This window comes from Blastocystis sp. subtype 4 (assembly GCF_000743755.1).
Source record: "Blastocystis sp. subtype 4 strain WR1 chromosome Unknown seqid_0148, whole genome shotgun sequence".
NCBI classification, from domain to species: Eukaryota; class Bigyra; order Opalinata; family Blastocystidae; genus Blastocystis; species Blastocystis sp. subtype 4.
The window spans coordinates 1-26,373 of NW_014569399.1; the positions used below are offsets into that span (position 1 = coordinate 1).

Here is a 26,373-nt window from a genome sequence, read left to right on the forward strand (position 1 = left end):
GAGGAAGAGGAAGAGAAGGAACAGGGAGTAGGTCAACTGTTCCCAGATGCTGTCTCGTTCTGCACCAATGACCACTGTCAGTTGTAATTGCTAATTATTGTAATAGTATATTGTGTATAGGATTGTTTTTTGGAGTCACGATTACTTTTGGGAGAATCAGTATGTTCTCAAAAGTTACGTCAAAATGGTTCTTCATGTTGAATAAGAGAGACTTCATGCTCCCACTCTTTCGAAGGAACATGCGATGTGTCCACCAGTGCAAGTCGCTCATTCATAATACTGCAAGATCCGATTTTTCCTCTAGAGATTCATTTCCTGTCATTCCAGCTACTTATCCCAAAGATGACTTGGAGTATATTCCAGATGGTTACACATCTCAGGAACTCTGCAATTTATTGTTGTCAAACAATTTATCGATTCCTGATGTCGTTCTGTGTGGCTTGGATAATTGTTAGACCGACAATCTCGCTTTCTCTTTATCGAATCGTCCTGATGCGACTCCCGAAGTACGTTGAATATTTTGTTTCTCATTCTAGCATGTTGAAGTGGCCATTAAAGCATTATACAAAGTGAACTACTATAATGAAATTATTCATCTTTTTCGTATCATTTTAGGGAAACGAGTACGAGTTGGTATAATGGTTAATCATTAGTCTGGTTTTGGATTTACAACTCGTACGGTCGAACTTATATTCGAGTCAATTCTCCACAAACGTCAATACTCACTTCTGAATACCGTATGGTACATTTGTGATCAGACAATGCAGAAGAATTGGGGTGTTCTCAGTGAGTTCCAAAGATTCAATTAACAAATAGGTTTATATTGTCATGGACTCTTAGCTTCACATCGTCTTCCAGAAGCACGACCATTTCTCGATATGCTTCAAAGACGAGCCTATTCCATCCCAATAGCAAATTCTCACATTCTTCTTGGACTGTATGAAGGTCGATATTACGAAGAGTGTCTTCGTTTCTTTTACGGATTGACTTCCTTGGATCCATCATTCCAACTAATTAAAAGTCCGACTGCAGTGTTTTCGGTATTGAAAGCTGCCTATCAATTGCGGCGGTATTCGGAAGTGCTAAAATTGTATGAATATATTCTACAACACAATATTACACCTAATCGAAGCGTTGTTTTCATTATTGCAGAGGTAAGAATAGAATTGATTTTCTATTGTAGATCTATGAGAAAGGTGACTTCTGGCGGGGTGAATATGAACGTCAAATGAATGTTCTTAGGAGTTATGGGATTATTCCTACCGAGACGCAGTATTACATTGAATCCTTCTCTTATGTAGACAGCTGGCTATTTTAGCTCAAGCACGTTTGCCTCAGTTCCTTAAAGGAGGTGCATTACTTCAGGACTATAGTAAACAGCGAAATGAAGCTTTAGTTCAAGAGAACAAACAAGGGAATTATGGTAGGATTACTGATAGAAACAAACTGTAGCGGTATCGTTGGAGAAGTATTATGAGCCTCAGCGCCGACTTCGACTGATTGGCATCTTAAATGATATTCCTTTGATTGGAGATGGAAAACAGTTAGTAATCCGGTCGATAAAGAATGATACATCCCTAATGAAGCTACTTCAATCAGAATTGTACCCTCCTATTTCATTTCGCGTAAATGTGTGTATCTTACTGTATCCTGATGTCTAGTCCACATATCTTTTCATTTCAACTGCATCTATAAGGAAATGGATCAAACATCGTAACGATCCCATTCTTTGATGTGTTTGTTCCAAACAAGAGAAGAGAAGGAGATTAACAGTTAATAATCTGAATGAACTCAGGCTTCAGTGAAGCACCACCCACCAGGAAGCCATCGATATCCTCCTTGCTGATGAGATTGTCACAGTTCTTAGCATTCACAGAACCTCCATAAATGATTCTCACATTCTCAGCAACAGCAGGAGACACAGAAGAAGCCATATAAGCACGGATAGCAGCGTGAGTCTCTTCAGCCTGATCAGGAGTAGCAACCTTTCCAGTACCAATGGCCCACACAGGCTCATATGCAATAACAATATTCTCCCAGTCCTTCTCCTCCAACACATCAACCACAGCCTTCAGCTGAGCCTTGCACACATCCATTGTCTTTCCACTCTCTCTATCCTCCAGAAGCTCACCAATGCAAAGAATCACCTTCACACCGTTAGCAAGAGCAACCTTCACCTTCTCAGCAATCAGTTCATCAGATTCAGCAGCCACAGTATGACGACGCTCACTGTGACCAAGGATTGTCCAGTTAATACCGAAATCTATATATCAACCCCGTAGACCATATGTACCCTTCAACATGGGAGCACAAAGCTCTCCAGTGTATGCACCGTATCCCTAGTCATAAAAATGCGTAAACTAACAAGTACGTTGACTTTCCAGATGTTCTGAGCGGCAATCTGGATCTCAGGACGAAGAAGTCCCTGAACGAATCCAATATGGATGGCAGTAGGAGCAATGACAACATCACGATCAGCCTTGATCTCACCTGCAGCATTGAACGTATTAATAAGATCCGTCAGAGAAGCCTTCGTTCCATTCTTCAAGTGTTAGCAAAATAGAACAAGTTCTTACGCACTTCCAGTTACCACCAATGAAGAGTCTACGAGCCATATCAACTAGTAATAAAAACAATGAGTGAGGGGCACTGACTCAATTAGGGTGGTGCATCTTTGATAATCAAGAGGCACCACCCTCTACAGCTGTATGTCGTTGCATCGTCGAAGCACTTCTTGTTACCCCAATCCGACGCACGGGCGTTTCATCCTATTGGAATTCGTTTCAAGACGAATCCTTATAATCTGCTGAATCCTGCATAGAATCTTTGGACGAATGTAGGTTGGTGTTTTCACTTTCTTTTGGAATCCAGAAAACATATGTTCTGCGTTGTATCTAATCTTTCTGTAGAACTCAACATGATTTCAGCTCCCCAAGTGAATAATCCTGTATCCTAATTTATTCAACGTTTCTTATGTGATAGAGTGAAGTAGACGATGCTTCTATCAAGGAAGAGACTATTATGTTGAATGATTGCCAAATGGTAAAGTTGAATTATTGAGTTGAGAGGTAGACAATCAATCAAATTGGTGTACAGAATAGTTCTCCTGTCTGCTGGTCATTTGATGGAAAGAAGTAGTTCCTGTGGGACCATATTGATGGAATAGATTAGCATATGTGAACGGTACTCATGGTATCACCATCTGTATTATGAATGAAAACCATCACTTTGTTCGTGAGAAAATCCTTGTTGGTCATCACCAACATGTGAAAACGATCATGTTCCATCCAGTAGATGATATTATGGTTTCTGCTGGTACTGAAGGAGTGTATATTTGGGATACACAGAAACAAGTTCTTAAGAAGATCATTAAGTCCAAATTCGATATGTTGATAATGAATAGTGATTCAACGGTCCAAGAAGCTAATGAAGGAGAAGTTGAATGTATCTGTTGGTTATACAATGGAACAATTTTAGCTGTTGGAGGTCGTGATTCTGCTATCAAGCTATATGATGTTGCTAAGGAGTATTCTTTCTTCTTTCTCTTAACATTAGTTATGCTTTCTTAGAGAGTATTTCTGCTCATAAGAGTAGTGTCAATACAATGGTCTTCAATTTGGATAATGATTATCTTGTCTCAGCAGGTCGTGATTCGTCCATCAACATTTATGATGTATCTTCTCTTCGTCCTGAGAATCTTCCCAAACGTGTATGATTGAATTGTCTGTATGAGAATAAGTATGAGAATAAAGGTATTGTGTGTTCATTGAAAGCCACAATGGATGGTCATCTTGGTGATGTGGTGACTCTGGCTACCAATAGTACAGGGCAAATTATCTTCAGTGGTGCTCGTGATAATACTATTCGTGCTTGGGATTTGAAGACGCATAGCTGTATACGTGAGATCAAAGATCAGAATAACCTCTCGTTAGTATGATCTAATCTCATCATTCATAGAAGCATGCACAAAGGAGATGTGACAAATCTATTCTGTGTGAACAATGATCAGTTCTTATTATCATTCTCTATGGATGGAACAATGCATCTTTATGAATTGGGCTCCATGGTGTTGGATGCTAAGAATGATGGTGATTTGTCTATGGTACGAATGAGTGAATGGTTTCATACTTCAGATCTCTATGGATGAATTACTTAAAGGATTTACTGAGACAGAGTCTGAACGAGTTATTGCAAATGATACGCTTCAAGCTAATTTCTCTGCCTTCCCTGTGTGTATTGTATGTTGTTGATGAGTCGTAGGGAGATGGTATTGCTTGTACTGCTCTGTCTCCAAATGCTCCTGTGATGGCAATGGGAGGAGGAGGTAGCAGTGTGAGGATTTGGGACATTAGCAAGAATTTAGCTCAACCAATACTTCAACAGGAGATTGTATCTCATTCTGACAGTGTAAGTCAGATCAGGAGTACAGATGTAAGTGTATGTCTGTTAACTGATGCGTAGAATCAGCAAATCGTATCTGTGAGTATGGATTATACTGTGAATGTGTTTGATCCTCGTATTGGAACTCGTTTCTATTCATTTGATACTGGAGCTGCAATGTTCTGTGTGGCTACTGTCGTGTTGATGATAGTGCTTGACCAATAGACTGAGGATCTCATTTTTGCTGCTGGAAAGGACTATACAATTCATGTGTACAGTATGAATCGACAACGTTATTATCAAGCTATGGAGGAACAGTATATGGTTCAGTATCAGAGACCTCCTCGTATTCAATACAATGTATAAGTGTGGGGTATGAATTATATATAGCTTATGGAATTAACAGGACATGCTGGCAAGGTACGTTCTGTTGCCTATAGCAAAGAATTGCGTTTGATCATATCTGGTGGAGAGGATGTGAGATCTGTGGATGGATTCTTATTTTAGGGAACTGTGTTGATTCATTCTCTTCCTGAATTAGATCCAGTTGAAGCGAATCGTTCTTCTGTTCCTTCAGAAGATCCTCAGGTTGTTGTGACAGATCATGATGGCATTGTTCTGGGTGTTGCAGTAAGTGATGAGGTCGATAGAACCTACTATATGGCTTCAGTGGGCAATGATTATGCTCTTTATGTTTATGACATTACTGGACGTGTCAAGAGAGTGTGGAATGAATCACGAGCTCATAATGGGTAATTTTGGGAGATTCAACCAATCCATAGAGTGATCCCTTGTGTGACGTTTGGTCATGGAGCCTGCAGCAACTTGCTGTTCACAGGTGGTTGGGATAACGTGATCAGGGTGTGGAATGTGGCTACTGGTGACTGTGTGAAGGAGCTGAAGTATCACAAAGAACGAATTACAGATCTGTGTGTGAGTGCTGATGGAAAGTGGCTCGTGTCGTCTGCTGCTGACAAGAGCATCTTGCTCTATGCTGTTGATGAGGATTATAAGCCTGTGGCTCGTTATTCGTGTAACGATGAATGCAAATGTGTTTGTATTGTTGGCGATGAGATTGCTTCTGGATATGCCTCGGGAGTCATTCGTTTGTGGCCATTGTATATGGAGGGATATCAGTCCTTCTTCCAGAGTATAGAATGCCACATTTGATGTAAATGTAGATTGGTTTTGTTTGTTTTGTCAAAATCGGGTCGTTTTTTACCATTTTCTTTTGGATGCAAAAGAGAAGTAACCATGGCTGATACTGTCCAGCAGATTATGGAAAGGATGACTGTTCCTCTCCAAGACATGGAGAGTAATGGCATTTTCAGTCATGTATGGTTCTTTGAGCTATTCGTTCATTTGTAGGAAGAAATCAATTCCATTATCCGAAAACGTCGGAACATGGAATATAGTTTGAATAGTTACTCTAAAACTCTTCAAGACTATTTGGCAGTGATCGAGTACGAGATGAATTTAGAATCATTGCGAAAATTGCGAAAGAAGAAGTTGGGTATGACATTTTTTGTATTTGTTTAGATGTGTGTAGGTGTCTTCAAAGCATTGGATAGCGATAACAGCATTGTGGGAAGGATTATCTACACCTTTGAACGAATGGTCCGCAAGTACTCAGGTGACTTGAATGTGTGGCTCAAGTATGTGGAGTATTGCGAGTCTTGCAACAATGAAAATAGATTAGCAGGGTTGTATCCGAGGTAATTGTATTCCCATTCAAGTGAACTTCAGAATCCTCCAACTGCATCCTCGAGCTGAAAGTGTTTGGGTCAAAGCAGCAAACTGGGAGATGAGTCGTGGCAATTACAACAATGCCCGCTGTCCGTGCTATGTTCATTTCTGATCCATAGTGTTATTACAACGCGCTCTTCGAATCAACCACTCAAGTAAGCTCCTGTGGAAAGAATACTTCCGTTTCGAATTATTGTACATTAATGTTGTGGAAGAACGTCGTCGTATTTTAGGCCTTCCTGTAGTTTTCGCTATTTCTGTTTATTCTAGTCCTTGAAAGACCGGTTATTGGGTGAATCAAAAGATGCCACTCTAAAGGAGCTTGTGGAGGAGGCAGACGTGAAGCCAGGTGAGGAGAAGCAATTAAATGAAACAAACATTCCAGAGGAAGTAACAGATTTGGAATTGCTGGATCAGGAAGGATCATCGAAACCGATGGAACTATCCGATTCGGAAGGGGACCAAGATGAGGCAAAGAAGAACGCTGAAGTGGATCAGATGATTCATGGAAACAGTGATGCAATGCAGGCGGAGTTCTTACGAGGCGCTATTCCAAAAGTGATTTATAAGCATGCTATTGAGGGTAGGGATAGCTACATTAAGTGATGATTAGCTTGTGATGACCCAGTTCTTGCTGTAGATCTGTTACGAATCAGTTATGAGCTCAATAATGTATTTGTAGAACAGTTTATCATTCAATCCATTTTGGATGAATCCCCGCGGGACTTGAATGTTTGGTCCGATTTGATTTCTTATCCAGTGACTCGTATTAACGATGAATTATCGGTATCAGAACCCGATGAAATACTTGAGAAACGTCGTAATCGCGACATTGAAGAGAGTTGTCAAATGACGAAGCAATTGTCAATTCAGATGGTTGAAAGTCTCAAAGATCAGGTTCAGTTATCTTCAATTTTTGCAACTATTATCAAAGCGTTAACTATCTCCTCAAAAGCATTGAGTGTAACAGGGAACACAGATCCATTGAATCAAACTGTGGAGACATTCTATGCAAAAGCGCAAGAGATGGAGGCTGTGAATGCTCAGGTGATTGCTGAGATGTTGAAGTTTTATGCATCACAAGGTCGGATGGAAGATTGTATGAAGTGTTTGAAGAGTCATCAGGAGTTATTATTGTCAGAAATCGAGTCTTTTTTGAGTACAATTGCGATGATCATTTCGGTTGCAAGTCGTGCGGATTATCTCATTCAGGATGTGTTTAATGTGAAAGATATTCCTCGTAGGTCTTGTGTTAATGCTTCTGAGATAGAATTTATTATTTCTTTGTTTACCGCGGGAATTCATCGATTTCGAGAAACGGCAAAAAAGGAAGAATTACTACAAATCTATATTCGCTATCTAAAATACCTCATTTCCATTCAATATGACAAGACTAAGGTGGAGAAGGTATTCATGGATACATTCATGGTGATTCCTGAATTGAATAGCCCTGTGTTTATTCTCTATCTCTCTTACTCTTATGATCATGGAATGGATTCTCTCCGCAGTGCAGTGGATTTGTAGTGTTATTGTAATATTGTGAATTATAGTGGATTGAGCCATGAAGTGTTGATTCCTCTGGATTCAGATGTACTGGAAGAATGTCTTGACTATGAGAAACGATGGTTAGCATCTTTATCAGATGAGCAAGAGAAAGAGAAAAAGAACACAGTAAGTCGAATTGAGAAATTGTATGACACATACTGTACTCGATACAATCAGAATCCAGGTTGAAGTAGAGAATGAAGACTTATATCTAGAGGTATGGCTGGGATATATGGAGTTTGAACGATTGCATGATGGATATAAGAACATTCGTGTTATTTACAATCGAGCTCAACATATGATTAAAGATATGAATGCATTTGAAGAGAAGTTTAATCTATTCCAAGTCCAAGGTCATTTATAAACAAATGTTTGTTCTTAACATACACACTCATTACACAATATATGAAGATCCTTTAGCATATGAGATCAAATATGCAATCTTCTTAGCACATGAAGGTCCAGATACGGGATTTGGAAGTACATCAAGTAATCCATTCAAATACCCCATCATTTGTGGAGCTTTGCTCAATGCTTCCATCACAATATCATCATTTGAACCACTGAGATTCATTTTCTTCAACATGTCCTATCAGTAGATTCTTCTCCCAATTCTTACTCTTAAAAGTGTTCGACGCTGAGGTTCAATTGAATCAGACCAAACTTCAATCAAGATTCGTCCTACAGTCATTGCCATTCGAGTTGAGTTGGTTTTCATAGCTCTTGCAACTTCATTCTCCAAGAATGGAATACACTAAAAATGAATGGTTATCTTCAATCGTACATCATGAACACAACCACATGTCATAAAAATCGATACACACTCGTCAAAACAAATTTTTATCTCTTCTTCATCTCCTAACTTCTGTTTCAAATGATACGCATTCATTGCATAGTTAATTGCTTCATCTGGCCTATTCAGATACATACGACATAACGCCTCCTTCAAGAACACGTCAGCAGCTGCTCCTGGTGAGCTTACAGCCAGAATTGCTTCAGCAGCTTCATAGAAATGAATGGCTTCCTCAAACGACTCCACTCCTACAAGAATCTACGCATCACGATTCCATTCAATTCTCACATCTCCAACAAGAACCTGCATTCTAGCAACACACCCATGCAATTCACCCAAAATCTCCTTACCAAGAGAAACTCCACGAGCAACATATTCCATACCCAAAGATGGATCTTGAGGATAAGCCAGAACACCAACAGAGAACACTAACCACGGTAAATAGGAAGCATAGTCGTCTGTATACGTTGCAATCAAATCGTTAATGTTGGTAATCACACCCAACGGGTCCTGACCTGCATAAAACAACACACCTAATGCCTTCATGTACATTGAATCAAAGGGATAACACGTCTGTAACGTGCTTGTAGCTAGTTCAACAGACTGATCGGACTGTTGGTTTCGTTGAGCGGCAAGAGCAGCATGGAGATACGCTGATGCTAGCAAAGGAGAATGGTTTGCTTCAAGCAAAGGAATCGCACTTTGGAGTAGAACCATTGCTTGGTCTCGTTGTGATTTCTGGGGGGATGATAAGAGAGAATGTCTATGAATGATACCTGATTCTCATTTTTACCCCTGCTCCCACAATTGATCTCCATCACATCCTAAACAAGGAGGTAAGAGAAGTTTCACACGGAATGGAATTGACAGAACATGTTCCTCTTTGAATGGGCAACAGTCTTCAAAGAGACGTTCAGATCCAGTAAGCTGAAGTGAGAGTCCACAGTGATACTCGATAGCTGCAAGGAGTTCCCATGGGTTACAAGCATAAGCAGGAAGAGAATCAAGGTCTGAGAATTTACTGAATACAGAAGGAAGATAAGCTTCACTCCAATATTTCACAGATTCAGGAGTACGTGAGAGAAGATAATTGAGGAATGTAACCACAGATGATAAAATGCTTTCACGTAATGTATCTACAAATAACCAACAAATGAATCATTAACCATAGTTCTCATACACGTTCGCAATACTATTTCCACCTTGATGGATATTCATATCCATCTCAGGCTTCTCATTGTATATCAGACATCTAGAATCAACACCATACAACAATGATACCGAAGATTCTTCCACAAGATACACTTGGCTGTACGAGCTAGCATATCTAAGTAAACTAGGTCTTTTAACCACATTTTTGTCGTAGTGTTGTATATTAGACCTTCATGACGCATACTCATACCTCTTTTATGAAGTACTGCATGCAGTTCAGCACATGTACAGACTGTGTCCTCACATTCTTCCAGTTCACGAGTGATGGACTCTGCTAGACCTACCAGAGTGTGCCGTATCTCCTCTGGTGACTGACCTGTCACACGATCTACAGTTTCAGGACGCAAAGGACGAGTTGACTCTAGTTGAGTCACAGCAAGAGGATCGCGTGGTAACAATCCTGATGTATTGATAAGATAATCGCGGTTATCAACTCCATGCCAAACCTCGAACACGGCAGAATTTGGTAGAGAAGGCATTCTTGATGTAAACTGAGGACGAGGGTTGGTATGATCATAAGCACAGCGTGTTCCATGAATAGGCAAAGCAGATACGATATTAAAACGGAATCCAGCAATATCCAGTAGAAGAGAAGCAGGAACACCTAGATATGAGAATGAGAGAGATTGGATACAGAGTCGATCAGACTTTGACCCCATGTGTAAGAGACAAAAACGGAGTTGTGAGAATTCTTTAGACGAAGCCTTGATAGCTACATAGTCACAGTCTTCAGTAATGCTGGTAGCCATATACTCATCGATAGTACGAACAGGATCAAATGTCTATTCGTAAATTAGAATGAAAAATGAGACATGAAGTGGAATGACAAATAATGAACCTGATTCAGAAAAATAACATCCATCTTTCTCATAGAACCCATCTTGAAGTTGTGATTTCAATGAATCAGGACAGAGAAAATGTTTGAAGATTTGTTCATTCATTCCACAGGTTTCTGTCACAATACGATCAGCATACTCACGAGCAGAAGCATTTATGGATATGAAGTTGGATGGATCATTCATACACTCACTTGCTTCATCACACAAACTCTGCCAAAGTTCATTCCAACTTGAATTTGATCCCGTGCATGACAGACGAGTTACATTCAACTGTGTTTCATGTTTGCTTATCAGAGATTCAGTCTCTTCAACATATTCAGGCTTTGTTGGTTCTTGACTGATTGCTGGAGGATTGGTCGGAGTTTCATCAGAAGGTTGATAGGAAATGAATGCAGTCCACCATCGTAAGAATGTCTCCAATGGAATGCGACCCTGTTCATTCTGCAGTTCTTCAGTGATACTAAGCTTTAGACCTTTCATTCACTTCAACATCTTGATGTCTCTGGGGGTAATGACTCCATTACAGAGTTCATGTAGAATCCCTGTTAACTCAAATGATGTAATTCCCGCGGGTGATGAGGAATGACTTGAATAGACGCGTTCTCCAGCCTGACGAGTACGAGTATCGTTTCGAGGTGTGAATTCTATAAATAAGAACCAGATTCTCTAACAAACGGAAGTTGGCCAAAGAGAAACCAGTACTCTGAATGGAGGAACGGCGGGCTTCTTCTCTTCGAGACTCCTCAGCAGCAATATCACGACTCATCTCAGCAACAATTGCATCAAAATCCAGATCTTCAGTCAAATCAGCTAATCCTAAATCTTCTTCATCCAACTCTGGAGCTGAGGTGGGTGTAGGAGTTGGTTGAGAAATCGAAGCAGGTTGCTGAGGAGTGGGAATGGGTTTTGAAGGAGTCTGTTGAGGAGTAGGAATCGGTTTTGGAATGGGGATCTGTTGAGGAGTAGGAATGGTCTTAGGAGTAGGAGCCTGTTGAGAAGCCTGTTGAGAAGCAGAGACAGAAGGAACTGCCTCATTAGCAATAGCTTCTAGCTCCAAATCATCCATATTCATTAGTTCATCACACATTGTGTCCATCAACTTTACAAAGCTCTCTCGCCCTAACACATCATCCACATTCTTCTGTTTCTCTTCACCTGCCTGTACAGCAGCCTTCATCACTTCACTTGCTCGCTCATCACTCTGAAGTTCCTGATCCTCCTGAATCGTCGTGAAGGAGATTTCCTGCATCAGAACAGGCTTCACACGTCCTATCTGAGTTGGTTTCCTAGCAGAAGCTGGTACCTCCTTCGTGAAAGGATTGTTCTTCTCGTGTTTTGCAGCTAAATCCTTCACACTCACACCACCAATAGATTGACGACGAGGCAGACCGTGACGTGGTTCATCATCCTGCTCCAGTTTAGTGAACTTCTCCAGAAGTTTCTTGATGGAACTGGAAGTACCCGTTTCTGAGCATGTATCTGCTGATGCAGAAGAGGTTGATTTAGAAGGAGCAGGAGCTGATTGAGTAGAAGATAGCTTAGAAGGAGCTGGAGCAGGCTTAGAGGAGGCTGGAGCTTGTTTTGATATAGTAGATTGAGAAGAGACTGGCTTAGAAACTGATGGAGCTTGCTTAGGAGCTGGAGCTGGTTTGGAAGAGACAGAATTAGATGGAGCAGATTTTGAGGCAGATTTTGAGGCAGATTCAACAGATTTCGATCGAGAATCTTGGGAACCTTGTTTCTCAAATACAGCTAACAAAGAAGCCATTTTACTGGGACCTGATGGAGGAACTGGAGAAGAAGAGGGAGGAGTTACTCGCTTAGGAGGTGGAGTGTGAATAGCAGGAGGAGTAGAGGATTGAACTGATTTGGAAGACATTGATTTCACTGATTCAGTTGATTGAACTGGCTTGGAAGATATTGGTTTCACTGATTCAGTTGACTGAACTGATTTAGGAGACTGAATAGGCTTAGGAGACGGAGATGAAGCAGATGGAGAAGACAGTGAAGACTGAATGGATTTTGCAGGGAGATGAGCGGTTGAAGGTGAAGGTCTTCCAGCACTTTCACTCTACAGATAATAAGGAGAGATTCAAAGCAACCTTATTCCCCTTCAACACATTCATAAAAGATGAAATCAACTAGTAATTAAGTAGAAGCGAAAATCAAGGTACACTTGGATCTTCACATTGAACAGTAATTGGGTCACCCTGATTTACTAGAACTCTTATTCCTGTCTTGTTAGAGTCACACTCATCATAAGTATCCACCGATCCACAATTACAAAGCGGAACAACCTGAGAATCATACTTACATTACCAGAAACTACCTTATTCGCTTTTACACCTTTCGGTGGACAGTTTGGACGATAAAACAAATGGATATTCTTATCATCTATACGCATCCAGCAGTTTCTCCAAGAAACCGAATATGATGTCACCTTTTGAATTTGAACATAACCTTCGATCATTCTTCGGGGATTCAGTGAATTGCTTCAAATAAGTGAAAAGGAGGAGTGGCGCAAAAGTGGGTCACATCAAACCTAAAGTCATTTCTGTGAAGAACATGATGCAAGGATTCTCATCACAGTTGATCCCAAGCGAGGTTGGTTCAGATATAACCTCGACTAATCGACCTGAGATTCCTGAGCTATGTATTCTAGCTGTCCCACTTTTCATATATAGCACTCGACCAGAATTTCAACAATCAATCAGGAATCAATTATGTTGGTCTATCTGTTCCGAGTGATCTACCTTTAAGTGGGAATTGGACCCGGCAGTAATTTGTAGACCGAAACATCTACTCTACAGTATCACTCCCTCAGACGATTGTTAGTTCCATTGATGTATATCCTCTGATTTCCTATTACTCTTAGCAGAATCAAGAAGCATTATATGTACATTCTCCAGACCATCTTTTAGAAAAAAGTGCGAATTCCAAAGGATGATCAAACCTAGATATCCCAATCAATCAACCATACTCATCATCTGTAGGTGGGCTATTATCGCTTGGACCTGTTGTTTCTCACAATACGGACTCTACACTTCCATTACAAGATGTTTCACAAATCAGTATGGACACAGTGGATAAATCCCATCTTCTTCGAAATCTAAAAACAACATATACTTCCAGGTCCTTTGAGAGTCTGACTCTGTCAGAAATTCCTATATTTCTATGTGAATATGTAGAACTACGGAAGGCCTATTCATTGGTTAATAAGGATGATTCGTATTTGTCGTTAAGTGCAATGGAGGATCCTGGAAATCCTCCTATTTCGCAAATTCCACAACTACTCGAAGAGTACAAACTAATGGTTCAAAATTTGAAACGGTCTTTTGTATGTCCAACATGTCACAAATCCTTTACTACTCGGTATTCGTTGAATTCGCATATTACTATTCACTCCGACAGTAAGCCGTATGAATGTCCTCATGCGGATTGTGGGAAATGTTTTCGAACTAAATCGGCTCTTAACACACATATCTCTCTTACTCATTCATCGGTGAAAGAACATGTTTGTAGTGTCTGTGGAAAATCCTATAGTAAACTCTGGCTTCTTCGACAACACGAATTGCGCCATCATGTTAATCATCGGTACCAGTGCTCAAAATGTGAACAATCTTTTGCTTATCCATATCAGGTATATTTCCTTGTCCTAGTAGAGTTCTAGTTGAAACAACATGAGATTTCAAAGCATGAGGGGATCAAGCCGTATGTCTGTTCTTTTGAAAACTGTGGAAGACAATTTTCGTCAAAATCCACATTACGGCTTCATGAACTCGCTCATTCGCGTCCTTTTGTTTGTTCCGTGTGCTATCGACAATTTGGCTATGCCTGTGATTTAAAACGGCATTTAAGGAAGTCTCATAAAGGTTCTTAGAACACACATGTTTATTACGTTACAGGCAAACGCTAACTAAATATTCAAGTCCTCCAATCCGTCAGGTCTTGTTGGAAGATCTGTAGAATCAAGAACAACACTTGAATCCTTGACCAAAGACATTTTGCTTTCATTCAAACTGTCTTTCCGGGAAAATACTTCATCCTCTTCCGATAGGTCATAGGCGTGGGAAGAATAGATTGTAAAATTCGAATCACCTGTTACGGGATTAATCTGCTCCGTTCCAGATGCCCACATCATACACTACTCATGACAGTAAAGATTCAACATCACATTTCCTTCGCTACATCCGATTCCATCGTCGTCCTCTGATTCACTTCGTTTCCTCGATTTACCTTTCTATGGTCAACAAATAATAATACAGCTACATCCTCATCAGAATCCTGAAGTGAATGAGAACCACGTTTCCAGTTTTGAGATAGTGTATACCATTTCCATAGAGAATAGGCTACTACTGCTCCCAGTAAATATATATAGGGGCGATTCCGTGGTAGAGCAAGCATTAAAGCAATCGAAAGAGTTGCGCCAATAGGCTCCGAATTCGGCTCCGATTTTCTGTCGCAGATGAAGAACTGGCAAAACAAGACAATGAGTGAAGAGATTTCTATATTTGTCCGTTCTATGGATGAGAAGAAAGAGTCAATTCTCATCAAACCTTCGGATTCTATTAGACGACTAAAGGAACTAGTTCATGACAAATTCGGTTGTTATTGATTATTTTTCTAATACTATAGATGTTAATTTGGAGGAAGAGTTATTGTTATTCCGAGGGAGGATTCTGAAAGACGACCAAACAATCAGTTCGTGCAATATCGCATCGGAAGATACGATACTCTTAGTAGTTCGAAAGAGGCCTGAAGATGGTATGGTTGTTCTAGTGAATTGATTGTTAGAACATCAAGTCCCACCTCCCCAAACTCCTATCCCAATGCTAGAGAACTATGTTCAATCTTTATTCGATAGTACCTTTAGCAATACGTATTTCGTTGAGGACATGAGTCAGATTTAGGCATATGGGATTTGAACGTCTCTATAGCTGTTCAGATGACCTTCGGTCATCGTTTTCGGTTGATGAACCTGAAGAGACATTTCGACTGGATAGCACTTGTATGCGAGGAGTTCGACAAACAATATCTGAATTAAGGCTACTTGTAGATTGTGTGAATAGATATGCCACATCAGCATATCATTACCTAGGAGTAGGATTGAATTCTCTACAGTAATAATTAGTCCTCTGAAAATGCATCTTTATCAATCCATCAAGTTGATGAATGTAAAATGATCTAATTTGTAGCTTGAAAATTTTGTAAATTGTATGGGAGTTCAGAATAGGATCACGTCATTATTAACATCCTGTATGAATCGCTTGCTGCGTCGAGTGGTGGTTGCACAACGGCAACAATTGTCAGGAGACTCATCATTAACTCCTTCCACTACTCAAGTGAGTGATAGTCCGGCTCTAGCTACTTCTTCAAGAACTTCAGGTGATTTAACTCAAGACTCATCAGAGTCTACATCTGGAGATCATCATCCTTCTAGTATCGAGTTTGTCATATCTTTATCAGCCACTCCTCAGAATGAGCATGCCACACGTGAAGAAGTCTGGCAGGATATTCAGGGAATGGTTGGAACTCTCTTACAAACTCTTTCTGGACGAGGCCATACTAGACAAGCTAGTGGGCAGGCGAGACCATCGGAATCTACAGCCAGTTCAGCTCCGACGACATCTTCTGCACAGCAGTCTGGACAGTCCTCTACTCGACCATTGGATCCTTTCGTACAAGTTGGATCTTCTCAATCATCTCACCAGTCTTCATCAGATTCTCAATCACCTTCATCACATCCTCCAGTGACGCCTCAACAATCCAATTCGACACAGTCTCAGGATTTGGATTCATTGCTGGAAACAACTCTCAATAGCACATTGAATCCATCATCTGAAAAGCGAGATACACCTGCCAATCTTCCAAATCCCAAACGATCTAAGTGATTCAATCTTTGTTAACAAACACATCACAATTCTTAATTGTACAGGTCATCATCATCATCTTCAGCACTTGGAGCAGGAGCAGGAGCAGCTGGAGCGGCAGCAGGAGTAGGCTCATCATACAACCCATCCATATCATCCTCCTGAACAGGAGCAGCAGGTGTACTGCCATTAGCTCCAAAAGAGAAGTTAGCAACACCCGAACCTGTGCTACCACGCTGTTGCTTCATCTTCTGTGAGAATGACTCATACTTCAACAGATCTGCATCGGACACAGAACGTCGTGATTCACGCATAGCATACTCAAAATGCTTCTTTGTGATATAAGGCATAGGATCCTCCTCCTCAGGCAATTGATCTTCTGTCAGACCACTCTCCAGCATCTTCTCACGAGCCACCTTACGTTGAACCACCAGCTCAATACGTTCTCGAATAGCATACTTAGCAGCACGCTGACAAATCTCAGCCAGATCAGCACCACTATACTTATCTGTAGCTTGAGCAATCACATTCAGATCCACATCAGGAGCAACAGGAGATTTACGAAGACAAGCCTTCAGAATACTTAGACGAGCAGGGAGATCTGGCATAGGAATGAAGATCAGCTGGTCCAATCGACCTGGTCGCATCAAAGCAGTATCAATGATATCAGGTCTGTTCGTAGCTCCAATAATGAACACTGACTTCTTTGATTGCATTCCATCCATCTCCGTAAGAAGTTGATTCATTACACGATCACCAGCTCCACTATCACCCGTACTCTGAGCACGAGAACGAGCAATGGAATCAAGCTCATCAAAGAAGAGGATACATGGAGCAGCACCTCGTGCTTTTTCAAAGACATCACGTACATTGGCTTCAGATTCACCAAACCACATGGTTAACAGTTCAGGTCCTTTGATGGAAATGAAGTTGGATTGACACTCATTAGCAACAGCCTTTGCCATCAACGTCTTACCACAACCAGGAGGACCATAGAACAATACACCACGAGTAGGATCCATTCCATATTTCTCAAACATCTCAGGATACTCCACAGGATACTGTACCATTTCCTTCAACTCTCTCTTCACATCCTCCAAACCACCAATATCCTCCCATGTAGTAGTTGGTACTTCCACGACAGTCTCACGAAGAGAAGCAGGATTAGCCTTACCCAAAGCATACTTGAAATGCTCTTGTGTAACAGCCAATGAGGCCAATACTTCAGCGTCGATGTCATCATCATCCATGTCAATCAAATCCATCTTCTCTCGAATACACTGCATAGCAGCTTCGGTACACAGAGAAGCAATATCAGAACCCACAAAACCATGAGTATCCTTTGCGATTGATTCAGGATCAACAGAAGGATCCAATTTCATATTCTTTGTATGAATCCGCAGAATCTCCAATCGACCTGCCTCATCAGGAACACCCATATCAATCTCTCGATCAAAACGACCAAAACGACGCAATGCAGGATCAATCGTATTTGGTCGATTCGTTGCTCCAATCACAACCACACCAGCACGTTGTTTGATACCATCCATCAGGGTCAGCAACTGAGAGACAATTCGTTTCTCCACTTCACCATTTGTCTTCTCTCGCTTTGGTGCAATTGAGTCAATTTCATCAATGAAGATGATTGAGGGAGCATTCTTCTCAGCTTCTTCAAAAGCCTTACGCAAATTACTCTCTGATTCTCCAGCCATCTTCGACATGATCTCAGGTCCATTGATCAAGAAGAAGAAGGCTCCAGTCTCATTAGCAACGGCACGAGCCATCAAAGTCTTTCCACAGCCAGGGGGACCATACAACAGTACACCTCGTGGAGGCTTCACACCCAGTGTCTTGAACAGCTGAGGATGACGCAGAGGCAACTCGATCATCTCACGAATCTGTTCCATCTGGCGACGGCAACCACCCACATCATCGTAACCCACATCATCCAGACGCTCCTCATCTTCACGTTTCAGAGGCTCTCCATCACAGTAGATCTCTGTCTCGGGACACACCACACACTCTGTTCCAGGTTCCATGTCCACGACCTTGAATTCTACAGGATGCATAGCTTCACGAACGATGAACGTGTCTCCTAGCTTAACAGGACGATAACTATAGATAATTCATGCTACTCAGGAGATACGCATCCATGAAATAAGGCTTCAGATAGACTTCGAAGATGTTACCTGTTACACCTTCCATGGTATCATCGAAAGGCAATACACAAATCTAGAATTACAATGACTAAACATCCCTACCTTCTCTCCATTAGGAAGGTTGTCAATTGCCTTGACCGTAACAAGATCTCCCAGACGAACTGCAAGGTTTTTACGAATAACCTACCTATGACTGGAGACACCAGAGCCTACTTTGTTCATCAACACGCAACCAAAGTCGCAGTCAACTTCCAGAACGATAGCAACTGTCGACTTTCCACGCTTTCCCTATGAATCAGGCAGAATCCGGACGAAGAACCTTGATTGACACAACATCTCCTTTGAACAGGCCAAGCTCAGCAATCTTATCAGCATTTAATCCGATTGTTGAATTCTCATTCTGGTCTTCTCCTTGTGCATCGTCCACCATCAGTCTGTAAGGAGATCTCTTCTTCTTCAGAGGCTGCTGAGGATCATTATCGGGATTGGGTTTTCCGTTTTCAACTTCCATTTGGTTTATGTGATGATTCTTTGCGTTCTTTCAATGACTGACGGAAAAAGTCCTGATTTCACTATTCCAGTTTGGCATACCTAATACTACTGATTTCTGTTCCATATCACACAGTGGATCTCAACAAAGCCACTCCCCGAGTATCGCACGAATATGTGGGAAAGAACAATCCATCTTTCGATGATGGCTTGAATATCTCCAAACAAACAGTTAAACTCTCTAAATAACGACTAGCAATTCCGTAATACTCTCCAGGTAATGTAAAATGATCCAGGTTCAATTTCTTGTTGTTGAAAATATGATATAGCACATCGTCCATTGCTAATGGTAAATCAAATGACGAATTCATACCTGAGAAGAGTGCATTCATATCACTTGTAACCGTCTGGAACCCATGAATATCGATTCCTACCACCTTTTCAAATATACTCAAAGCATTATGAAGCGATAGCAGAAAAAGTGTCCATAAGAAGATGGTATCTTCAAAGAAGAGATTAATGGAACCAGTATTGCGAATAAGTATTCCAATTGTCTGCACAGCGTACACAGTGCGTCGCAGATCACTGGAACAAATTCTGGCACATTCAAAGGAACTGAGAGTAGGGTCGTTTCTGGCTCGTCGAGTTGCAATTTGTAATTGAAGAGTTGTATTGATAATAAGGGTGGATACAGCTTCATTCAGAGGAACCATCGTAGATTGCGGATTAGCATAGACAAACTGATTGAGGGTTTGACTATCACAAGCATACAGCAGACGAAGGAGAAGTCTCCATTGAAGATGACATTGGAGAATATCGAGATTTCTAGATCAAAGAGATGCATCAGTCCTACGAGAATACAGGCCGTTGAATTGTGACAAATTGATTTCTACTATGACAGAGAATCAATAAGAGCTTACTGTTCCACAATCTCACTAAGAGTCTGATATTGCCTCTGGATCTTCGCATATGAAGCTTTCCATCCATTCATCCATTCTGTTTTCTCCCTAGTAATCATTCTACTAACATAAGCTTACATGATATGAAGATCTTTCAACATTGGTTCCACAAGATATAGAGAATCTTCTTCATTTACTCGTCGTGAATCTGTTCCACTGTGAATTGAAATACCCTTACTGAGACTAATTGAAAGATCCTTCAATATCGATTGAATGGAAAGTAGATTTGTCGATGTGCTGATGCTACTTAAATCAATATCTGATAGGAGAGCGCTCTTCAAAATAGTTTCAGAAACAGATCGAATGAGAGATAACAAGAATAACACTACGAGAAGTCGAGAATAGGGAATCTGAACGACAATGTGGAGAAGTGTACTTATAGAATATCCAATCCGTGTCTGTGTGCAGAGAATGATGAAAAGGATAGATATACAAGAGATACAACAACTATCAGCACAACACTGACGAAAACGGTATTTCTTCTTTTCACTTTCTAATCGAGGTGTCATATCATACTTCTAAACATGATAAATAACAAGGTAATGGACATAATTGTTCCACATAAACAGATAGTAAATAGAATGGAAGATGACTGTATCAATCACGAGTTCAATCGATAAATGAATCTTTCTATACGTCACTGTCCAATATTAAAGGTACGAATCACCTGGTTGACTCCTTGAATATGAAGTAAGAAGACAAAGCATTCCATACGTTGCAGGAATCGATAACCACATGAGAATATGTTTCAAATGGTAACATTCACAACACTTCTCCCATAAAGTATATCTTCTGAATGGTTGCACAATAAACGACTTATAGACATAGATGAGACAGATCAACTATAAGTCAACACGAAAATGAACAAGAACGTCAAGAATGTATAATAGAAACGATGTTTTGAATCCGTACCAGAAGGAGCCAACAATTCCACGCTTAAGGATCACTGATGGATTCCAGAAATTGAGAACCAATGGAATCAGAGAAAGATGGATCCCAAGGACTGTTGCAAACGCTTTCAACATCCGTCCTTGGATGGCCGATCGAATTGTTGATATGGTCCCACTCTCCATCGACAATTTGATTGTTATTGCGACATTGCGACACATGGCGCAAACTGATAGGACTGCTGATGAGAAGATCTAGATATCTCCAAATTGTGGAAAAAACCAAATGAACTCAGAGAACTCGATGATCTATTATTCAGTGTTTTGATTTGAACATGGACGGACCCAAGGTTTTCTTTGATATCACCATTGGAGGAAAGAATAGTATTGATTTCGCTGGTCTGTTAATCTCTAGTTGGTCGTATTGTGATGCAACTGTATTCTGTACATTTGAATTATTGAAATAATATATAGGATACTCCGAAGACTTCTGAGAACTTCAGGTTTTGATTCTACGAGGGGTTAATGGTTAGAGCTCTTTGCACTGGAGAGAAGGGGAAGGGTCGAGGTGGAAAGCCTCTACATTACAAGGGCTGCACGTTCCACCGTGTGATTCGTGATTTCATGATCCAGGGAGGAGATTTCACTAGAGGTGATGGAACAGGAGGCGAATCAATTTATGGAATGAAGTTTGCCGACGAGAACTTCAAGCACAAGCACTCAAGAGCTGGTCTTCTGTCGATGGCTAATGCTGGACGAAACACGAATGGTTCTCAATTCTTCATTACTACCGTATTTGGGTATTGTGAGTGTGATATGTAGGTTCCTACTCCTCATTTGAATGGTAAGCATGTCGTGTTTGGCGAAGTTATCAAGGGAATGGAAGTGGTTCGTGCAATTGAGAGAACTCGTGTGAATAGCAACGATCGACCTATTTCTCCCGTGGTCATTGCTGATTGTGGCGAGTTGAAGGATGAACCTGTTGATATTATTTGATTGAATCATTTCATAGGAAAAGAAGGAAGAGCCTACAAAGGTTGTGGAGTAAGCGTGTTTATAGGTATTTAGTGATAGAGACAAAGCCGAGAAGAGAGAAAGAAGTCGTAGCAGATCTGCTGATCGTGAGTAATTCATTTCTCGACTCATTGTTTGTTTAAATCCGTTCCTCTTTTAGCAAGAATCTAGAAGTATGATGGCTCATGTGTTGGTATAATGTGTAGCGGGAAATGGACAAAGGACCAAGGTTGTTAGAGGTTTATGAAAAGTATCATGATGGTAGGATATACTAATGTTGTGGAGGCATAATCGACTAGGTGTTGCTGGTAAAACTGTATATGAAGCGTAATTGGTGGTTGCTCATAGTTTGATCCCTAGAACCAATTATCAGAATATTTTGAGGAGTAAGATTCGTTCAGGGATCATGAATACTTCTTCTTTGGCTGAATCGTTGACGCCTCCTCCAAGTAACAAAGATGGGGGTCAGCAGCAAAATCAAGTGAATAAACAACAAATAACTTTTCGTTCGAACCAAACACCTATGGGATTGGGACTAACGAGTTGCACCATGAATCTAGAATCCTCAGATAAGACGACAGGATATTTTGGACTAGCGCACGATGTTCTTGCTCCATTATCTCGTGAACAAGCCACTCTTGTTGAAGAGAAGGGCGTATGGTCTGTAATCAATTCGATATCATGTTTATATGCAGAAAACTCAATTAGGAATTGTTTGGAATGAAGAGTACCGAGTTCTGGATATTCCTCAGAATATCACAGTATTGGAACTCCGTCAACTTATTCTTCAATCGAACATATTTCCCTATTTCACCTCCCTCTCTGGATGGCGTCTTAGTTACAAGAATCAGCTCTTGCTTGATTCAGAGTATGTGTATATGTTTGGATTGCAACGGGGCTCAATTCTACGCATTCTTTCCATTGATGGTGATGGCCCTATTACACTTCCTTCTCTTGAGTTCAATTCATTCAATGCAGCCACTTACAATCGCAAGGACTATACAGGAAGGTCGAATCAGCAATTTGTACGTACTATTGAACGGTCCAAACACATCCCGAAGAAAGATGAACAGATTGTCAATGTCCCTTCTCATGTTGATACAGCTCCGCCTGTCATATCGGAAGAAAAGAAAGTGTGCTGTGACTACTTCCCGATCCTCCGTCGATCTGGGTATTACATGCGTCCTGACCATTTCACCATGCAAAAGATGTCTGAGGAGGAAGTGAGTCAGATTCATGATTTTGTGGTGGGACGGGAAGGTGCTGGCGAGATTTGTTGGCTAGGAGAAACCGATGTTCGGAACCTGAATTTGGATATTCGGGTAGTGATAGACCGTGATTTGAATGGAATCCCATTTATTCATGTGTATCCTCCTGAGCTTTGGTTGAATGTACTTCCGAAAGAAGGCATTGAACTAAACAAACGTGCTGAAATTAGGTTATTTAACATGTTTCCGAGAGGATTCCGAACGGATGCAGCAGTTGAGAGATATACCCAGATGTTAAAACGACAGGTGGAGGCAATGAGTGGGGAGTGGATTGGATATAATATCTCAACAGGGACACTTCGATTCTATGTAAACCATTTTTTTCATGTTTGTTGGACAGTATATGTGAGGTTATGCTCTGCTATGCCACTATTCTAAGTCAAATTCCATGATTTCAGAAATCGAAGACAAGTATTCTTTGGATCTCGATGAATATTGGAATTCCAGTTGTCGATTGCTAATCGAATTCGGCGGGTTCTTTTCTCAAAACTATGAATCGTAGGAACGACGATTCATCATGGAACCCACCTGCCAACTGGAACTACAAATTCTCTGCTAACGGATGCCCACGCGATTTTTTAGCATCAATCCCTCATCCTCTACCGAGTAATCTTGGTATGCAGTTGTATCATCACTATGGACCCAAGTCCTACTATTCTGGAGATGCTCCTCCTTTTATGCGGATACCTTACATGAATCCAAATGGATCTGATTCCAGTTCAGATGGGACACACAAATCCCTGTCTTTTGATAAATGTCCTATTCCACCCGAACTACGCGGTTCACTTGTGTCCAAGTTAAAGAATGAACGGAATCAGTATCCTCCAGCTTCACCACACTCACCAATGAACTCGGATGGTTGCAAGCATCCTAGCAGAGGTGATTCGACAGATGATACAACCGAGAACACAAAGCGTATATGGCCTGTAATGGGGTTTGGTAAACTGGATATTCGGGAACGTGATGGATGCTTCGTGGTAAGTCTCGATATCCCTGGAGTGTCCAAGGAATCGATTGACGTTTCTCTGAAACCAAGTAGCATTGTAGTGGAATGTGTTCGTAAACCTCTCCCAACGTGTAAAGGAAAGTTTCATTATATCGAACGACCATGTGGCAAGTTGGTTCGGACAATTCAACTACCCTCCAAAGCAAATCCCAATGAGATCACCTGTAACTACGTTGATGGGGTGTTATCCATTGTTATCGGCAAACTGAAGGATGAAGGAACCATAAAGAAAGTTCGTGTAGAATAGCGCTTCTTGTGTTTGTGGAAAAATGCGTCAACCGGGAATTGAACCCGGACCTCTACCTTGGAAGGGTAGAATCCTAACCATTAGACCATTGACGCTCTTTTGTTTCTTTTCAAATCATTGTATTTAGATCGAACGATCTTTTGGGACCCCCAGAACACATAACGGTTGTTGGGTAGTAGAGAATGATTTTGGAATGACACTTTTTTGGTGGTAATTGGCTGGACAAAGGCTATTTAAATAGCTTGTTGATGGAATGATTGTATAAGTGATTTCGACGAATTGACGCATAGAAACGATTGGTAGATCTTGTTATTCATCCCAAATGGATCTTACCGATCGTTCCGAGGGGAAAAGTGTTTGAGAGTATGTCTGTAGTTGTTAATAATGGTATCATCGTCGATATCCTTTCTACACAAGTAGATCTGCTGTTGAGGTGTTATTCTAGCGCTGCAAGTCAACGTACAAGGCAAAAGAGAGTGTGGAACTAGAAAACCATGTTTTGTTACCTGGATTTGTCAATGCTCATGCTCACAGTGCCATGTTTCTTTTTAAGTCGTATGGAGATGATAATGAATTGATGGACTGGCTCCGTTGGATCCATTAGTGACTATAATAACTAGAACACTACATTTGGCCGATGGAAGAAATGTTCGTGAGTCCGACTTTTATCCATGATGTATTTATTAGATTGATATTCAATGATAGGGTGTTCAAATGGCTTGTGCGGAGATGATTCGCAGTGGCACCACATGTTTCAATGATATGTACTACTATCCAGTAGAAACAGCCAAATTAGTATCTGAAATTGGAATGCGTGCTGTTATCGCTCTGATGGGCCGAAGCAAGAATGGTTCTCTTGATAATGTATCAATAATTCATTGTCTCATAATGTTAGACAATGAATATTCTTAAAGAGACCATTCATCCTTTTCCCAACATTTATTATAGTATTGGTCCCCACTCACCTTATCTCTATGATGATGAATCACTTCGGGCAATTGGAGATGCTTGCCATCATTATGGCGTTCAGATGCATATTCATGTCCAAGAGACTGAAGATGAGCTGCGGAATAGTGTTTTAGGGAATCACGAAGGTAGAAATTGTCATAAGAGTGATGCTAAATGTTCACCCATTGCCAATCTGGCTCGATTGGGTGTATTGGACGATACATGCTGTGCACACTGTGTACATCTTCTTGAGAGTGATTTTGATGAATTGGCAAAGCATCATGCTTCTGTAGTTCATTGCCCTCATTCCAATCTCAAGTTAGGAAGTGGCATTGCTCCTGTTCAGAAGATGTTGGATCGAGGTATCAACGTGTGTCTTGGTACAGATGGAGCCTCCTCTAATAACAATCTTGACATGTTGGGGGAGATGCGAACAGCTGCTCTTCTGGGGCCAATCGCTGCTGGAGGAGATGCACGTGCTGTTTCATCTGTTACTGTTTGAATTCTTTCGTTGGATGATCTGTAGGCCTTGGAGATGGCGACCATTAATGGGGCGCGTGCATTGCGTTTAGATAAGGAGATTGGAAGTATTGAGGTAGGGAAGAAGGCAGATTTGATTGCACTTGACATGAATCGCATTGAAACTCTTCCTATTAATAATCTGTTTTCAAGTATCGTCTATTCTGCAGGAAGAGATCAGTATAGATTTGAAGTGGAGTTTTCTGTAGAGTTACCGATGTTTGGGTGGAAGGAAGGTGTCTGATGCGGAGTCGTGAATTAACGACATTAGATGTGAGTCAGCTGATGCAGAAGGCCCTTGAGTGGAAAGAGACGTTGAATGAAAGCAATCCCTTTACTTGTTCGGGTACTCCCGATCTATGTTCTAGTCCCTTTTAGTCCAATGTAATGAGCTGTTTGTTTGGATGATTTGGTGTTCACTCTTTCCTTAAGCCACCACCGATTATGGAAGTGATTAATCCAAATGGAGTCAAAGTCTACAATCTCTCTGCT

The 26,373-nt window shown here is 40.9% G+C and overlaps 11 protein-coding genes across 11 annotated transcripts; 8 read left to right on the forward strand and 3 right to left on the reverse strand.

Annotated features, from left to right (window-relative positions):
• Positions 1–1,766: 1,766 nt before the first annotated feature.
• JH06_2388 (triose-phosphate isomerase) lies at positions 1,767–2,615 on the reverse strand (the record flags this gene model as incomplete). The annotated part of the gene is given in 4 exon segments (XM_014671615.1): positions 1,767–2,263; positions 2,276–2,339; positions 2,372–2,542; positions 2,577–2,615. The coding sequence occupies 4 exon segments, from the start codon at positions 2,613–2,615 to the stop codon at positions 1,767–1,769; spliced, it is 771 nt and encodes a 256-aa protein (XP_014527101.1).
• Positions 2,616–2,917: 302 nt separating this feature from the next.
• Positions 2,918–5,550, forward strand: JH06_2389 (wd40 repeat-containing protein; the record flags this gene model as incomplete). The annotated part of the gene is given in 15 exon segments (XM_014671616.1): positions 2,918–2,935; positions 2,983–3,042; positions 3,073–3,134; positions 3,167–3,388; positions 3,404–3,526; positions 3,556–3,709; positions 3,740–3,927; positions 3,958–4,102; positions 4,134–4,238; positions 4,261–4,431; positions 4,462–4,590; positions 4,606–4,740; positions 4,771–4,857; positions 4,888–5,132; positions 5,163–5,550. 15 exon segments carry the CDS (start codon positions 2,918–2,920, stop codon positions 5,548–5,550), a joined length of 2,232 nt encoding a protein of 743 aa, XP_014527102.1.
• An 84-nt stretch (positions 5,551–5,634) lies between these two features.
• Positions 5,635–6,099, forward strand: JH06_2390 (hypothetical protein; the record flags this gene model as incomplete). The annotated part of the gene is made up of 3 exons (XM_014671617.1): positions 5,635–5,715; positions 5,749–5,893; positions 5,930–6,099. The coding sequence occupies 3 exons, from the start codon at positions 5,635–5,637 to the stop codon at positions 6,097–6,099; spliced, it is 396 nt and encodes a 131-aa protein (XP_014527103.1).
• Positions 6,100–6,184: 85 nt separating this feature from the next.
• Positions 6,185–8,035, forward strand: JH06_2391 (hypothetical protein; the record flags this gene model as incomplete). Its single annotated transcript, XM_014671618.1, has 7 exons — positions 6,185–6,215; positions 6,246–6,367; positions 6,397–6,709; positions 6,740–7,366; positions 7,397–7,646; positions 7,677–7,855; positions 7,887–8,035. 7 exons carry the CDS (start codon positions 6,185–6,187, stop codon positions 8,033–8,035), a joined length of 1,671 nt encoding a protein of 556 aa, XP_014527104.1.
• A 30-nt stretch (positions 8,036–8,065) lies between these two features.
• JH06_2392 (translation initiation factor EIF3 subunit) lies at positions 8,066–10,556 on the reverse strand (the record flags this gene model as incomplete). The annotated part of the gene is made up of 8 exons (XM_014671619.1): positions 8,066–8,260; positions 8,291–8,425; positions 8,456–8,722; positions 8,768–9,227; positions 9,258–9,600; positions 9,631–9,716; positions 9,746–10,458; positions 10,533–10,556. 8 exons carry the CDS (start codon positions 10,554–10,556, stop codon positions 8,066–8,068), a joined length of 2,223 nt encoding a protein of 740 aa, XP_014527105.1.
• A 4,448-nt stretch (positions 10,557–15,004) lies between these two features.
• On the forward strand, positions 15,005–15,425 carry JH06_2393 (hypothetical protein; the record flags this gene model as incomplete). The annotated part of the gene is made up of 3 exons (XM_014671620.1): positions 15,005–15,119; positions 15,151–15,279; positions 15,310–15,425. 3 exons carry the CDS (start codon positions 15,005–15,007, stop codon positions 15,423–15,425), a joined length of 360 nt encoding a protein of 119 aa, XP_014527106.1.
• Positions 15,426–16,438: 1,013 nt separating this feature from the next.
• On the reverse strand, positions 16,439–19,055 carry JH06_2394 (transitional endoplasmic reticulum ATPase; the record flags this gene model as incomplete). Its single annotated transcript, XM_014671621.1, has 5 exons — positions 16,439–18,500; positions 18,532–18,617; positions 18,647–18,727; positions 18,758–18,832; positions 18,864–19,055. The coding sequence occupies 5 exons, from the start codon at positions 19,053–19,055 to the stop codon at positions 16,439–16,441; spliced, it is 2,496 nt and encodes an 831-aa protein (XP_014527107.1).
• Positions 19,056–21,214: 2,159 nt separating this feature from the next.
• Positions 21,215–22,008, forward strand: JH06_2395 (cyclophilin type peptidyl-prolyl cis-trans isomerase; the record flags this gene model as incomplete). Its single annotated transcript, XM_014671622.1, is given in 7 exon segments — positions 21,215–21,278; positions 21,295–21,323; positions 21,354–21,382; positions 21,413–21,671; positions 21,702–21,860; positions 21,892–21,923; positions 21,954–22,008. 7 exon segments carry the CDS (start codon positions 21,215–21,217, stop codon positions 22,006–22,008), a joined length of 627 nt encoding a protein of 208 aa, XP_014527108.1.
• A 408-nt stretch (positions 22,009–22,416) lies between these two features.
• Positions 22,417–23,539, forward strand: JH06_2396 (nucleoporin family protein; the record flags this gene model as incomplete). The annotated part of the gene is made up of 2 exons (XM_014671623.1): positions 22,417–22,557; positions 22,589–23,539. 2 exons carry the CDS (start codon positions 22,417–22,419, stop codon positions 23,537–23,539), a joined length of 1,092 nt encoding a protein of 363 aa, XP_014527109.1.
• Positions 23,540–23,652: 113 nt separating this feature from the next.
• On the forward strand, positions 23,653–24,414 carry JH06_2397 (heat shock protein HSP20; the record flags this gene model as incomplete). Its single annotated transcript, XM_014671624.1, has 1 exon — positions 23,653–24,414. The coding sequence occupies one exon, from the start codon at positions 23,653–23,655 to the stop codon at positions 24,412–24,414; it is 762 nt and encodes a 253-aa protein (XP_014527110.1).
• Positions 24,415–24,779: 365 nt separating this feature from the next.
• On the forward strand, positions 24,780–26,259 carry JH06_2398 (n-ethylammeline chlorohydrolase; the record flags this gene model as incomplete). Its single annotated transcript, XM_014671625.1, has 7 exons — positions 24,780–24,830; positions 24,860–25,004; positions 25,035–25,090; positions 25,120–25,278; positions 25,310–25,858; positions 25,889–26,061; positions 26,091–26,259. 7 exons carry the CDS (start codon positions 24,780–24,782, stop codon positions 26,257–26,259), a joined length of 1,302 nt encoding a protein of 433 aa, XP_014527111.1.
• Positions 26,260–26,373: the final 114 nt, after the last annotated feature.